The sequence below is a fragment of the Trypanosoma brucei genome, chromosome 7 (assembly GCF_000002445.2).
Source record: "Trypanosoma brucei brucei TREU927 chromosome 7, complete sequence".
In the NCBI taxonomy this organism is placed as follows: Eukaryota; Euglenozoa; class Kinetoplastea; order Trypanosomatida; family Trypanosomatidae; genus Trypanosoma; species Trypanosoma brucei.
In genome coordinates, this window is record NC_007280.1 from 321,579 (window position 1) to 336,590 (window position 15,012).

The following is a 15,012-nucleotide window of genomic DNA, read 5'->3' on the forward strand; positions in this document are numbered from 1 at the left end:
TTTGCTTTCCTCTCCACATTTAGTTTTGTTCAAACGCTAGCGAGAATGAATGCCAACGGGGTACCCACGGGCTCTGCCACTGCTTCACCTGCGGATCTGCAGCAACCGTTGCTTGGGGCCGAAGTGTCTGTTCCGATAAAATATCGGAAATACGAGGCGAGTTTGACTTTTTCTCAAAGCACACAGCGCCTTTCGATAAAGCGCACGACACGGAGTGGTAAGACTGTCTGCATGGTGAATATTCCAACGTGGAACATTGTAAACATTGTGACCTCTACTGAAGCCCTTGCAGGAAACGGTCGCTGCCGTCGATCAAAGGCAGCGGCAAGGAAAAGCGAGTGGTCACAAGCGTCTGTTCCGCCGACATTTCCTCAGACTTTCAATCCTGCAGACTCTTCCCAGCGGTATCAGCCAATAGCCCGAGTGGAGTCCAGCATCTACCCTGTGTCCCGCGCGGATTCCTTTTATTCTTCCACTGCTTTGCCACACTCAAGAACAGCTAGCGGGGCGCGGGGTGGGGCCACCACATATTTGGTGTACTACGTTAAGAAAGCAAAAGGGCAGATACCGAAGATATCGACCACAGAGTTCACGGCGGCGACAAGTATGGCATACCAACAGGAAGCACACAGCACTGTTCAGTGTATATTGAGCGCTATTTACCCACGAGGGTGTAAAAAATTGTTGTTCTTCATTAGTGCCAAGTCGGGTAAAGGCAACGCATTGAGCATTTACAAACGTGCTGTTCTCCCGGTGGTGCAGGCATCGAGGCACGAGTTTCAAGAGATTATTACGACGCGTGCACGACACGCGGAGGATTACGTAGCAGACCTCGGAAATGATATGAGTGACAAGTACGTTGTTGTTGCCGTGGGCGGTGACGGAATGTTCCACGAACTGGTTAATGGTTTGAACAGAAGGCGCAAGGCTGCTGCTTGTTGCGGTGCCGACGCTGCGGCGGGGGGGACAGTTGTTGGCCGTTCCAACGGCAGCACGAACGATTTTTCATTGGTGGGAGATGAAACAGAAGTGAGCGGGTCCAGTAATAACGGCATTCAACAAAAAGCATCGCAGGACCATGATGCACCAAATGATTGGCGAGACGAAACCACCAATGGTGCAGCAACTAAGTTGTGTACAAGGGGGTTCGCATACTTGAAGGCCAACAATATCGATTTTTCCCTTCCCGTGGTAACCAAACTGCAGTGCCCGCAAACCTTACCACTTATTGCCACCATTCCAGCTGGTAGTGGGTGTGGAATGGCGAAAACGTTTAATGTAGACAACATAAAAGAAAGCGTGCTTGCTCTTGTGCATCTAAATGCGTGCTCCAAGAGTACAATGAATGTGACTGGCAGCCAAAGGGAATGTGCTAAAACGCAAAGAGATTGTGACGGGGCGAATGGGGTAAGGAAAGGAGGCGTATCGCGTAGGGGTGATCAAGTTGGCGTGAAGACAAGGAGCGGCAGGAGTGAGAGATCAACACAGCACAATGCTGAGCACGTTGAGCGAGTCGCTTGCATGTCGTGTTCGTTTGGTATTATAAATGACATTGACCACGGGTCGGAGAAACTGCGCTGGATGGGAAATGCCCGTTTCACTGCGTATGCGGCATTTCTTTTGTTGAAAGGGGTGCAAATGTATCAGTGTCGGTTGAGGTACTTACCATGGGTAGGGAAACAGGGACAACAACTGCAGAAGATTGAACCTTCGGACAAGCTCCCGAACGCAGAGGAGCTTCCTAACTGCACATACACGGATCAGTGCCCTCACTGCTCGCAGTACAAAGTAGCAACGGAGTCTGCCTCCAGAGTTGACTGCGTGGCTTCCACTCTCACTTCTTTTCCTACTCTTGTCAACGAAGAGTGCAGCGTGCCAGCGGTGGAAGGTAAGGGTAAACACTCGCTTCCGTCTGATTCCAATGACTCTATCACCCAACCGATGCCTTCGCAAGAAGAACAGAGCGTAGACTTTGAAGATGATAGCCTTTCATGGGTGACAGTTGAGGGTAAGTTTCTCAGTATATTTATCAGCAATATACCAAACGCCTCAAAGGACGCCATCATGACGCCTTATGCACATTTAAACGACAACTCTATCGATGTTGCATTCGTTGTAGAAAAATCGAGGAAGGTTGGTCGAAGTGATTTTGTGAATATTTTCACCCGTGTGGAAAAGGGTGATCACGTCAAGTTGCCTTTCGTTAGTTATGTGAAAGCACGCGCCATTGAGCTGGAGGCAATTGAGGGGGATATTATGATTGACGGTGAGGTACTACCAGTGAACAGAGTGAGAATCGAGCCACAATCCCGAACATATGAAATCGTGCGCGGCCTGAGTTTGCCTGGGAAGTAGCACAGTTGAGGTGTGTGTCTATGTGTGTGTGTGTGTGTGTTAGGTGCAGGTGCGGGTACATGACATAACTATTTTTTCCACCTTTCACTGCCCCATCGCGCGAGCATCGCATCGATTATGTGAAGCTACCCTTTGTATTTAACTACGCCTGTACATCTTCATACATTTACCGTTTTTTTTGTTTGCCCTTGCGCGAGGTATCGTGTCACACGTGTTTCTGTAACGCCTGTAGAATTGTTACGTATGGGCATCACCCATGAGAAACCATCGCATCTAGGCGTGTGCCATCTGCTTTACCTCCCCACAAGAAAAAAATAATTACATCAAAACGTGCACAAATACATAACAGCGAAAAGTGCATTGAGGAGGATTGCCTTTATCTTTTTCTTCTTGTATTGAAGGCATGAACTAAGTGGTAGAACATTTGGTTGCGATCGTACCCCTCCACCCATTCAGCAACCGTTCATGCTATTTTTACCTTGTTATCTTTCGTGCACATTTACACGCCTTCCCTCGTATATAATTTCTCTTCGTTTTTCATCTAGTTCTGTTTCTTCTGTTTTATTTTTTTTTTTTGCCCCCCTTGCACCATTAGCCCGTTCTTCATCGCATGAAATTGAAAATTCATGCAGTGAAACGGATGGCACCACTGCGACGACAAACATTGCTGTTATAATTGTTGTTTGTCACTTCACGTTCGGCCTCATTTCACTTCTCTTTCTCTCTTTTAACTGGGCAGTTTTAAGTCGTTTTCATTGTTTTGGTTTGGTCCCCTCGCTTACACTTAAATGAAGATAAACAACGAATGCGACCATGCCGCCCAATATTGCTGTTTCCTCGATGGTTTGTCGCAGACACTTCGCTGCACGGCCATAAAATTTTGCTCGCTTCTTTTTCTCTTTTTTTTTTTAAGTACTATTCGTCTCGTCCTTTGTTGGTATTATATTTGTTGAAGGAGGAGAGTTATGTGAGGAGGCCCTCTCAACCACTCAGCAAATTTCGAGGAAAAGGAAAAGATGTAGCAATTGGGATGCTTTGTGGGAATCGTTGCGTCTCTCACTTTGTTTTTTATTTTTATTTACTACTCTTTTTTTTTTTTTGAGAAGGCGTGTATTTCGAAGGAGGATAAATAGAAGTGATGAATATTTCAAATATCTCCTTGTATGTATATATATATATATGCGGTTTACTTTAATAGTTCCTTCACTTGCTGTCCCCTCCCCCCTCTCTCTCTCTTTCTCTCTATTCTTTCCGTTTATTTGTATTAACTTTTTGTGTTTCCGTAGTCTTATGATTAGACGTGTGTTCAAATAAACACGCAAGTGGTAACGTTGCATTCTACAATATTTCTGCTTTTGTGCACCTTTTATGGTACAGGTGTTGCTGAAGGTGCATAATAGAAGTACGGCCCACCATCATCACCACGTACGGTTTTCGTGATTCTGCGACTGGTGTCAACAAAAGGGAAGGGTACTCGAGGAGGAAATGCAACGCCGCTTGCAGTGTTGTTTAATGCGTGTAGCGCGCTTACATTCGGCAGCATTGATGCATAATACAAATGGTTGGCTTATGATATCTTGCAGAACCGTACACATTACAGAGAGTGAGGCACAGTCGTTGGTACATTTGTCTGAGGCGCTTTTTTCTGATGAGGCAAATGCTCTGGGAGTATGTCTACCCGATACCAGCCTTAACCTTGACGGAGAAAGTGGGGAAGGGGATTTATATACTGAGACACTCACAACAGAGAAGTATATGGATGTGCTCGTTAGTTCACCAACACAAATAGATACGAGGGGAAATGTTTCTGCTTCATCAACGGATCTGATGATGCCGCTTACGCAAGCGGTGCAAGAACTGAAGTTATGTCAGCAAAGAGAAGATCAGCGAGCCATTTCTGCAGCGCTTTCAACAGCCATGTGTGCGTTGATGGGAAGTAGTTCATCTCCTTCCAGTGCTGCTGCAGCTGAGTTATTGTTAGCCGGTGCAGACTTGAAAGCAATCATTTCTGATGGTACTATTCGACATATGTGCATTGAGGATAAATGCATGAGTCGATGTGATTTTTCCACTTTGTCACTACTTTCTGTACAGGCAAATCGCGTGGATTTCTCGCGCAGTCTCTTTTATGCTGCTGCCTTCCATAATTGTGTGTTTAGGAACTGCTCTTTTGAGGGGTGTGTACTGAAGGAACTCCGATGTTTAGGAGATGTGTGTTTTGATGGATGCTCCTTTTGTTTTGCGAACATATCGTTACGTATACCTCATGAGAAACCGAGGCGTATTTCGGTATCTTCGGCTGCCACAGAAGGCGTGGGAAGGTATTCTGCGGAACATGCTGTGATATTTAACCGCTGTGATTTTGACCTCTGTGATTTTGATGGTTGTGATACCCTTCCTGCATCTTGCTTTACGAACTGCACCAATACTCACCTCGCCGCCAAATTTTCGTCATGTGTGAGAACATCATAACTGTTGAAACTGCAAGATGAATGACACGAAATAAAGAAGCTTTCGGCTACTATTGGGTTGCCTTGCGTCTGTTTATTTGTTTCATTACTTGAACGCTTATGTCTGAAGAAGTGAAGGATGGGGTGGAATGTTAAAATGCAGACTAAAACTTTCCCCACGCGCTTAAATGCATTCACCATCAAGTGGGATCTGAAGGAATACTTATCATCCCCTTCAATTATTGGTACTCATCCATCAATACATGCAACCCAATCAGGTATTTACTCTCTGCTCCAAACAACAAGAATCAGTTACGTGCGTCATTGGATTTACACGTCCTCTCCTTTTTTTTTTCGTTCGTTTTCAAAATATTCATTTGAATGTGTTTTGACATTCTTCTGTATCATCATTACACTTTATCTGCAGCGATGAGGTTTGGGAAAAGGGAAAATGTACGAATGGCCGTGCGACTTGCTTCTTTCAGTTCCTTTAACCTTATTGAGTTTCCTTCATTGCTGTGTCGTGCTGTACACAACACTTTGTGTGCTGGTTGGAATTATGTGGGGATGTTTTTTTTTTTTGCATTTCCCTCTCCACACAGTAAGCCCCTCATCATCATTTTCACATTTCTCATCAATCAACATTATAAATACCTGCCCATTGGGTTGTCTGTTACGTGATATGCGTGTAAAATATTCTGGTTCCTTCCTTTCGCATGTTTCTGTGGATACTCGAATGTACATATATTTTTTCCTAATCATTTTCCATGCTATTTCTTCCCTATCACTCTTATGGGAAAGTTTGTTTGTCCTGTACTTACGAAACCAAGCGCAAGTACATTAGTGTCATACCAATCAGAAAGGTTCGCAGTATTATTCTTATTCTTATTGTGCCCGTGGTATATATATATATATTTATATATATACGTACATATATACACCTTTCTATTATTCTAGGTTGGTGCCTTTTTAAAAGTCTTCCCATTAGTTTTTTTTGTGAACATATCCCTATTACTAGCACTGCCACTGTTACTGTTTGGCTCCTTCTTTGAGTGAGCGCCTGCATCCATTTAAGTGTATATTTATTATTTTTTCGGAAACCACAACCAATTGAACGACTACTAAAAGCAAACCAAACAAAAGATGATGGAAAGTATGAACCTTGAACAACCACCACGACTAAACGCCGACCCCTGGCGAGATATGGAGCCAAAGGTGGATGCAATGCTAGGCGATCTACTCATGATATCTGAGCGTTTCCGAAGGATCGTAAATCCGACAGTGTCTGATGCAGATGAATTAATTGAAGCCATCAACTCTGTGGGTGGAGAAGTTGAGACGATGCGGGTCGCTTTAGACACTACGATTGAGCGGCCGGAACTCTTTTCTGTAGATGCGGAAGAATTGAAAAGACGCACGGAGAAAACTCGCTCGTGGGAGCGCGATGTTGCGAAAGCCATCGAGTTGCGATCAAAGATATTATCAAACCGTGAAGGGCAAATACAGGATCCACTTGAGAGTAACGTAATGACACCAAATACATGGGTTGATTTGGACACAACTCATATTCATCCATCAGCTCAGTCGTCGCATATGCCAATGAATAGTTGTGAAGCGACTACTGACACATCTGTTGGTGTTGTTGAGTCTCAAGCTCTTATGCCAGTTGGAATACCCATACGTGAGCAAACAGTGAAGGCATCCGAATACTCAACCGCAAGTGTCGAGGTGCATACAGTGGATGATGTGGATGATCCCAATAATGAGGGATCTCTACTAAAGTACGTATTGGTTATCCTCTTAGTATCATCCATTCTTGTAGCAATATCGTTGATTTTCTTCTGATTTTTTGATACTGAACTTTATCTCCTCTAATTGTTTCTTTTTGCGTGACTATCCTTCATCCTATGTTAAACGAAAGTAGGAGCTTATGTTTACGTATGTAGGTGCGCATTTTCTTTGTGGAAATATGTATGCATGCGTGTGGTTTTCTTTTTCATTAAAGCCTGCGAGGTGAATGATGGAGTTTTGCTTCATATTTTATACAGAGATTGCTTAATTTGTCTTTCAGTTTCTAACTGTTTTTACCTTTTATTTCATTTATCGTAATGAAAGCCTACACTGAGCACAAGATACAAACAAGCGGTGTAGGGGAATGCTGCAAGTAACATTTGTAGTTTAAAAGTTATAACTGCAACTGAAAAGTCTCCCAATGGGCGCAGAAAGGTTTACAAACTTTACAGCTCTAAGAGCTTTCGCAGAAGCATATGCGCAAACGATTTTGTCGCCCAATATTTGGTGCTGGTACGTTACATGTGAAAAGTTCAATGATATCTGAAGTAAGGGAAATGACATCCGTATTTCTCTCGGATGGGGGGGGGGGGAAAGAAGCTTGGTTTCACATGTTCGGGTTAATCCTTGATATCCTTCAGCGTAATAAGACATAAATTCATCCTCAGCTCTGTCGAACAGGCGCGAGCGAAGGTTTTGGAATGAATGTTGGGCTCTCACGTAATGCAACCCCAATCCTTTTCAACGTTGCAAAATGACTTAAGGACAACTGCTTTGATAAAGATGGGGTATACACGAAAACTCACTGTTGAAGCGGGAACACAGGCATTTGATTAAAAGATAGTTAAGAATGATGAAAGGCGACAACTATAAAATGCAGGAAAATATTATGTTAGCCGCGGGAGCAGGTTTAATGAAGGGCGATCGAGTAACATAAATGGAAAACAGCGGCGAGTACATGGACCACTTAAATAAATGACAAAAGTGCAGCACCTTGCGCAATTGAAAGAGATGCTTTGTGGGAATCGTTGCGTCTCTCACTTTGTTTTTTATTTTTATTTACTACTCTTTTTTTTTTTTTGAGAAGGCGTGTATTTCGAAGGAGGATAAATAGAAGTGATGAATATTTCAAATATCTCCTTGTATGTATATATATATATATGCGGTTTACTTTAATAGTTCCTTCACTTGCTGTCCCCTCCCCCCTCTCTCTCTCTTTCTCTCTATTCTTTCCGTTTATTTGTATTAACTTTTTGTGTTTCCGTAGTCTTATGATTAGACGTGTGTTCAAATAAACACGCAAGTGGTAACGTTGCATTCTACAATATTTCTGCTTTTGTGCACCTTTTATGGTACAGGTGTTGCTGAAGGTGCATAATAGAAGTACGGCCCACCATCATCACCACGTACGGTTTTCGTGATTCTGCGACTGGTGTCAACAAAAGGGAAGGGTACTCGAGGAGGAAATGCAACGCCGCTTGCAGTGTTGTTTAATGCGTGTAGCGCGCTTACATTCGGCAGCATTGATGCATAATACAAATGGTTGGCTTATGATATCTTGCAGAACCGTACGCATTACAGAGAGTGAGGCACAGTCGTTGGTACATTTGTCTGAGGCGCTTTTTTCTGATGAGGCAAATGCTCTGGGAGTATGTCTACCCGATACCAGCCTTAACCTTGACGGAGAAAGTGGGGAAGGGGATTTATATACTGAGACACTCACAACAGAGAAGTATATGGATGTGCTCGTTAGTTCACCAACACAAATAGATACGAGGGGAAATGTTTCTGCTTCATCAACGGATCTGATGATGCCGCTTACGCAAGCGGTGCAAGAACTGAAGTTATGTCAGCAAAGAGAAGATCAGCGAGCCATTTCTGCAGCGCTTTCAACAGCCATGTGTGCGTTGATGGGAAGTAGTTCATCTCCTTCCAGTGCTGCTGCAGCTGAGTTATTGTTAGCCGGTGCAGACTTGAAAGCAATCATTTCTGATGGTACTATTCGACATATGTGCATTGAGGATAAATGCATGAGTCGATGTGATTTTTCCACTTTGTCACTACTTTCTGTACAGGCAAATCGCGTGGATTTCTCGCGCAGTCTCTTTTATGCTGCTGCCTTCCATAATTGTGTGTTTAGGAACTGCTCTTTTGAGGGGTGTGTACTGAAGGAACTCCGATGTTTAGGAGATGTGTGTTTTGATGGATGCTCCTTTTGTTTTGCGAACATATCGTTACGTATACCTCATGAGAAACCGAGGCGTATTTCGGTATCTTCGGCTGCCACAGAAGGCGTGGGAAGGTATTCTGCGGAACATGCTGTGATATTTAACCGCTGTGATTTTGACCTCTGTGATTTTGATGGTTGTGATACCCTTCCTGCATCTTGCTTTACGAACTGCACCAATACTCACCTCGCCGCCAAATTTTCGTCATGTGTGAGAACATCATAACTGTTGAAACTGCAAGATGAATGACACGAAATAAAGAAGCTTTCGGCTACTATTGGGTTGCCTTGCGTCTGTTTATTTGTTTCATTACTTGAACGCTTATGTCTGAAGAAGTGAAGGATGGGGTGGAATGTTAAAATGCAGACTAAAACTTTCCCCACGCGCTTAAATGCATTCACCATCAAGTGGGATCTGAAGGAATACTTATCATCCCCTTCAATTATTGGTACTCATCCATCAATACATGCAACCCAATCAGGTATTTACTCTCTGCTCCAAACAACAAGAATCAGTTACGTGCGTCATTGGATTTACACGTCCTCTCCTTTTTTTTTCGTTCGTTTTCAAAATATTCATTTGAATGTGTTTTGACATTCTTCTGTATCATCATTACACTTTATCTGCAGCGATGAGGATTGGGAAAAGGGAAAATGTACGAATGGCCGTGCGACTTGCTTCTTTCAGTTCCTTTAACCTTATTGAGTTTCCTTCATTGCTGTGTCGTGCTGTACACAACACTTTGTGTGCTGGTTGGAATTATGTGGGGATGTTTTTTTTTTTTGCATTTCCCTCTCCACACAGTAAGCCCCTCATCATCATTTTCACATTTCTCATCAATCAACATTATAAATACCTGCCCATTGGGTTGTCTGTTACGTGATATGCGTGTAAAATATTCTGGTTCCTTCCTTTCGCATGTTTCTGTGGATACTCGAATGTACATATATTTTTTCCTAATCATTTTCCATGCTATTTCTTCCCTATCACTCTCATGGGAAAGTTTGTTTGTCCTGTACTTACGAAACCAAGCGCAAGTACATTAGTGTCATACCAATCAGAAAGGTTCGCAGTATTATTCTTATTCTTATTGTGCCCGTGATATTTATATATATTTATATATATACGTACATATATACACCTTTCTATTATTCTAGGTTGGTGCCTTTTTAAAAGTCTTCCCATTAGTTTTTTTTGTGAACATATCCCTATTACTAGCACTGCCACTGTTACTGTTTGGCTCCTTCTTTGAGTGAGCGCCTGCATCCATTTAAGTGTATATTTATTATTTTTTCGGAAACCACAACCAATTGAACGACTACTAAAGGCAAACCAAACAAAAGATGATGGAAAGTATGAACCTTGAACAACCACCACGACTAAACGCCGACCCCTGGCGAGATATGGAGCCAAAGGTGGATGCAATGCTAGGCGATCTACTCATGATATCTGAGCGTTTCCGAAGGATCGTAAATCCGACAGTGTCTGATGCAGATGAATTAATTGAAGCCATCAACTCTGTGGGTGGAGAAGTTGAGACGATGCGGGTCGCTTTAGACACTACGATTGAGCGGCCGGAACTCTTTTCTGTAGATGCGGAAGAATTGAAAAGACGCACGGAGAAAACTCGCTCGTGGGAGCGCGATGTTGCGAAAGCCATCGAGTTGCGATCAAAGATATTATCAAACCGTGAAGGGCAAATACAGGATCCACTTGAGAGTAACGTAATGACACCAAATACATGGGTTGATTTGGACACAACTCATATCCATCCATCAGCTCAGTCGTCGCATATGCCAATGAATAGTTGTGAAGCGACTACTGACACATCTGTTGGTGTTGTTGAGTCTCAAGCTCTTATGCCAGTTGGAATACCCATACGTGAGCAAACAGTGAAGGCATCCGAATACTCAACCGCAAGTGTCGAGGTGCATACAGTGGATGATGTGGATGATAGTAGGAGCTCTAATTCTGCTAAGAAGACGGTCTTGATTATATTTTTTGCATCGTCTCTTCTTGTGGCTATACTGGTGATTTTCTTTTGATTTTTTGATACTGAACCTTATCCGCTCTAATTGTTTCTTTCTGTTCGCTTGTTGTTACTATATATATATATATATATATATGTTCTTTTAATTGATAATGAGTTAGCTCTTATGGGTTGAAAGTAGAGTGAAGTTGTGGTATTGTTAACTCCTGTCGAGTCCATTTTGTTGTTGCTTCTTGTTGAGCACCACCTATTTGTTTTTCTTTGGTCCACTCATCGTTTGTTCATTATGACGAGCAGCAGGTACTGTAATTAGATCGAATGGGTGACTTTTTTTTTGTTGTTGTCGCTTTTTTTTTTCTGTTTATATTTTTTTTCGGCCTCCTTTTTGTAGTTTACCTCATTAGCGTTTGTCAGATTGTCATTCGAACGTGCGAACGAACAGTCACCGTCATTAACGTGCTTTTTTATTAATTATTTAAGCGTTTTTTTCATTTTTATATGTTTGTATGATGTTGTTGTACGCGGGCACACGTGGTTGCATTGCCATCTGCCGTATGGGTGTTGTTGATTCATTACTTGGATTCACAGGTGGACTTATTATACGGATTCCGTAAACTTTGTTTTATTCTCTGAGCGAGCTGTTATAAATATTTATTATACTTTCACTTCGCCTTCCTCCTGTAGTTATCTTTTTTTAAAAAAAGATTAAGAAGTAGGAATAGGGGCAAATAATCAGATACTCCCTTCTCGCCTCTCCTGACGGCAGCGCGGTGATAGCACGGGTGTAGAAAATAGTATTTTTTTTTTCTGTTACGAGGGGAACTGATGTTTGGACGTGGTTGCATGCTCACTTTTATTAGCACGGCTCTGTTGCTTCTTGGGGTCGGAGATGCGGCGGATGTTAAAGACGGGCAAGGGAGTGTACAAACAACCAGTGATGACGTGTCGTATTATGGCCGTTTGAAGCTGCACCCAACCCTTGTCAATAATCCTGACTTCCACAACCCGCTGTGGCATGTTCAGGGAGGGGAGGTGATTCTAAGCAATGCTCAGCACTCATTTCGTGTGCCGACGCAAGTGGATGGTTCTTTTGTTGTACATGGTGTCCCTTACGGAAGTTACTACCTCCATGCGGAATATAGTGATCACATCTACCCAACCATTCGCGTTGATGTAACTCAGAAGACTTCCCATGGGTTAGTACGACCACTTATACGAACTTATGCAAACGAGGCGATACTCCAGCAATTACAAGGAACCGGTTTAGACGAATCGGCACCAGCAACCATTCCTTTTGTTGGAATTCACAACTATTTTGTGCCTCGTGAAGAGTACACTGTGTGGGGTTTACTGACAAATCCAATGATCATGATGATGCTAGTCTCTATGGCATTGATTGGGATGATGAATTTGGTGCCAGAGGAGGAACGAAGAGAGTCCATGCGGGAGTTCCAGAACCTACGTAAGCAGTTTTCTGGTGGAGGTGCTGACGAGATTAAGCAACCGGCAAGGCGTGCGGTCACTGCGGCGGGACACGAGAGGAAGCACAAGTGAGTGTTAAACATCTTTTCTGTTTTTTTTTTTCGCTCCATATTTTCCATTGTTGTTGGTAGTTATGATAGTGGAATTTGTGGTTGGGTAGTGGGTAAGGGAACCGAAAAGAAAGAATGGAAACATTGAGGGGGTTTCTTTTTACACTCTTTTCCACATTTTCCCTCTGCTGCCATGCAGCTGCCGTCTTCCTCCTCCTCCTCCCAGATAACGTTAAAATAGGAAGGAAGGAAGGAAGGGGGCAAACAAGCAAGAAGAAGGCAGAGGTTGGGGGATAAAATAGAAGAACTCATAACTTTGTATCGCCTCACCTTTACCTGTACCTCTCGATCACAGACAAGCATATGCACTCATCCCTTAATTCACATACACGCACTTTCACACGGTGGACGTGAGCGCTGCCGGTGAATTAAGGTGGGAAGCGGAGAGTTGATATTCGAGTATGTTGTTTCTTTGTTTCGGGATTCTGCACACGGGCCGCCTCATTTGTGACAAATTGCGCTTTCAATTCATGCATCCCTCTTTGTTTTAATTTCCAATTATAATGGCAATTCGGCTCGTTTAACAAGGAAAATATAACCCCACCCATAAGGTAATATATACTCATCAGAGGAAACAACACAAGGTAATAAATTATAACTTCCGAACGAGGGCACCGCTGTGGCTATTCTTGTAATCAGCAGAGTGTGAGATAAGTGAGTCAACTTTTCAAGAAAGAAGGAAACGGAGGTACACAAACCAACTTTTTTTGTTTGGAATAAAAGTAGAGGAACTCAAAAAGAGGTAACATAAATGACCCCGTTTTCATGTCGCAAAACCAGCCTGTTGAAAGCCATTTGCATCTTTGCTTATTTTGCATCTGCAGCGCATGCTAACGAACCGGATGCGGCGCTGGAGGGTGTTGTAGACCTCACCAGCAATAACTTTGACAGTAGTGTGGGAAAGGACGTGGCAGCGCTGGTGGAGTTTTACGCGCCATGGTGTGGACACTGCAAAAACCTCGTACCGGAGTTTGCCAAACTCGGCCGCGCCGCCGCTGGGGCCAAGGATAAAGTTCTCATTGCTAAAGTGGATGCCACAGCCCAAAAGGACCTCGCAACTCGCTTTGAGGTGAATGGGTACCCAACCATTCTCTTCTTTCCTGCTGGCTCGCAGAAGCCGGAGAAATACAGCGAGGGTCGCGAGGCGAAGGCGTTTGTTTCGTACCTTAACAACCAAATAAAGGGCTTGAACCTTTTTCTTCCCCGTGAACACAAGTACGTGATGGCGCTGGACCAATCCAACTTTGACAAAGTGGCACTGGACGAAGGGAAAGATGCGTTTGTTTTATTTTACGCCCCCTGGTGTGGACACTGCAAGCGCCTCCATCCCTCGTTTGAGAGTCTCGCGAAGGTGTACCAAAACGAAAAGGACCTCATCATTGCTAATGTCGACGCTGATGACAAGAGCAACTCTGAGGTGACGAAGCGCTATAAGGTGGAGGGCTACCCCACTCTCGTTTTCTTTCCAAAAGGAAATAAGGGCAACCCGGTGAACTATGAGGAGGGACGAACCTTGGACGATATGATCAAGTTCGTCAATGAGAGAACGGGGAAAAAACGCACCAGCAGCGGTGATTTTGACAAAACTGTTGGTGTCGATGAAACCGTCACGAACCTCATGAAGGAGATGGCACAGTCAAGCAAGAACAAGGAGGAGAGGGAACGCCTCCTCGCGCAGATTCAGCAAGCCGTCTCCCCCAAAGCTCTAGGCGAGGGTGCCATGCACTACATCCGTATTGCTACTAATGTCCTTGAGAATGGTCATGAGTATATTAGCAAGGAACACGAGCGTGTCGGCCGTCTTCTGAAGGGAAGTCTGACAGGTCCGAAGAGGGATTCGTTGACGATCCGATTCAACATTCTTTCGGCAATCAAAGGTGAGTAAATATATGTTTTGCGGATGCCAAACTGCCGAGTACGCGCATTATTCGAAGATCGATGTTACAAGCAATGAGGTGGCGAGGCACTTGGTTTGGGGTGTTTTCACCGTTGCAGGGGACATTTTTAACCGCTGCATGTGATGTCTCATTGTGCACGCACAAACTGGACTGAAAAAGCCTTTTCGTTCTTCACCTTTTTGTTTTTTTTTTAAATGGCCTGCAAGACAACATATGAAAACAACCCGAGAAAAAAAAATATAAAGGTTTCATGGAAAGAAGTACATAAGAGGAAAGAGAAAGGTGTATGAAGGAAAAAGGCTAGAGGAGGAAAATGGAGTGACGGAAAGATAAAACTAAAAGGGGGAAACGGCGCGAGAACAAAGCAAAGAGAGAGAGGGGGGTTAAGGGAAAGTAAAGATGCTTTTGTGACGAAGCTGAGTAATTTTTTTTAAAAAAAAGTCTGGTGGTGGTGTCTGTGTCTTGAAATATCTCAATCAGTACTATCCACTTGAGGGGAGCTATGGAAAGTTCGATCCATCACCACATAAACCTTCTAGAAGCGTACGGGCTCCAACGGTATCTTTCTTTTCCCTTTATTTAATTCTGTTCACCAACTCCGTCTCATTTCTCGTGATGCGGCGTATATATATATATGTATTTGTGGACAAATCGTGAAGCCCCTTCACATACGCAAGCAAATACACACGCGCACACGCTGGGGGACAG

The 15,012-nt window shown here is 43.5% G+C and overlaps 7 protein-coding genes across 7 annotated transcripts, besides 6 other annotated features; all 7 read left to right on the forward strand.

The window, feature by feature from the left end:
* Window positions 1-15,012: part of a sequence feature (sequence corresponds to BAC RPCI93-27M11) that runs on past both edges of the window.
* On the forward strand, window positions 46-2,355 carry Tb927.7.1240 (hypothetical protein, conserved; the record flags this gene model as incomplete). Its single annotated transcript, XM_840655.1, has 1 exon — window positions 46-2,355. The coding sequence occupies one exon, from the start codon at window positions 46-48 to the stop codon at window positions 2,353-2,355; it is 2,310 nt and encodes a 769-aa protein (XP_845748.1).
* Window positions 2,366-2,395: a microsatellite.
* On the forward strand, window positions 3,841-4,827 carry Tb927.7.1250 (hypothetical protein, conserved; the record flags this gene model as incomplete). Its single annotated transcript, XM_840656.1, has 1 exon — window positions 3,841-4,827. The coding sequence occupies one exon, from the start codon at window positions 3,841-3,843 to the stop codon at window positions 4,825-4,827; it is 987 nt and encodes a 328-aa protein (XP_845749.1).
* Window positions 5,706-5,743: a microsatellite.
* Tb927.7.1260 (hypothetical protein, conserved) lies at window positions 5,949-6,650 on the forward strand (the record flags this gene model as incomplete). Its single annotated transcript, XM_840657.1, has 1 exon — window positions 5,949-6,650. One exon carries the CDS (start codon window positions 5,949-5,951, stop codon window positions 6,648-6,650), a length of 702 nt encoding a protein of 233 aa, XP_845750.1.
* On the forward strand, window positions 8,063-9,049 carry Tb927.7.1270 (hypothetical protein, conserved; the record flags this gene model as incomplete). The annotated part of the gene is made up of 1 exon (XM_840658.1): window positions 8,063-9,049. One exon carries the CDS (start codon window positions 8,063-8,065, stop codon window positions 9,047-9,049), a length of 987 nt encoding a protein of 328 aa, XP_845751.1.
* Window positions 9,926-9,962: a microsatellite.
* On the forward strand, window positions 10,168-10,869 carry Tb927.7.1280 (hypothetical protein, conserved; the record flags this gene model as incomplete). Its single annotated transcript, XM_840659.1, has 1 exon — window positions 10,168-10,869. One exon carries the CDS (start codon window positions 10,168-10,170, stop codon window positions 10,867-10,869), a length of 702 nt encoding a protein of 233 aa, XP_845752.1.
* Window positions 10,928-10,950: a microsatellite.
* Window positions 11,142-11,188: a sequence feature (T-rich).
* Window positions 11,640-12,368, forward strand: Tb927.7.1290 (hypothetical protein, conserved; the record flags this gene model as incomplete). The annotated part of the gene is made up of 1 exon (XM_840660.1): window positions 11,640-12,368. One exon carries the CDS (start codon window positions 11,640-11,642, stop codon window positions 12,366-12,368), a length of 729 nt encoding a protein of 242 aa, XP_845753.1.
* On the forward strand, window positions 13,158-14,291 carry Tb927.7.1300 (protein disulfide isomerase, putative; the record flags this gene model as incomplete). The annotated part of the gene is made up of 1 exon (XM_840661.1): window positions 13,158-14,291. One exon carries the CDS (start codon window positions 13,158-13,160, stop codon window positions 14,289-14,291), a length of 1,134 nt encoding a protein of 377 aa, XP_845754.1.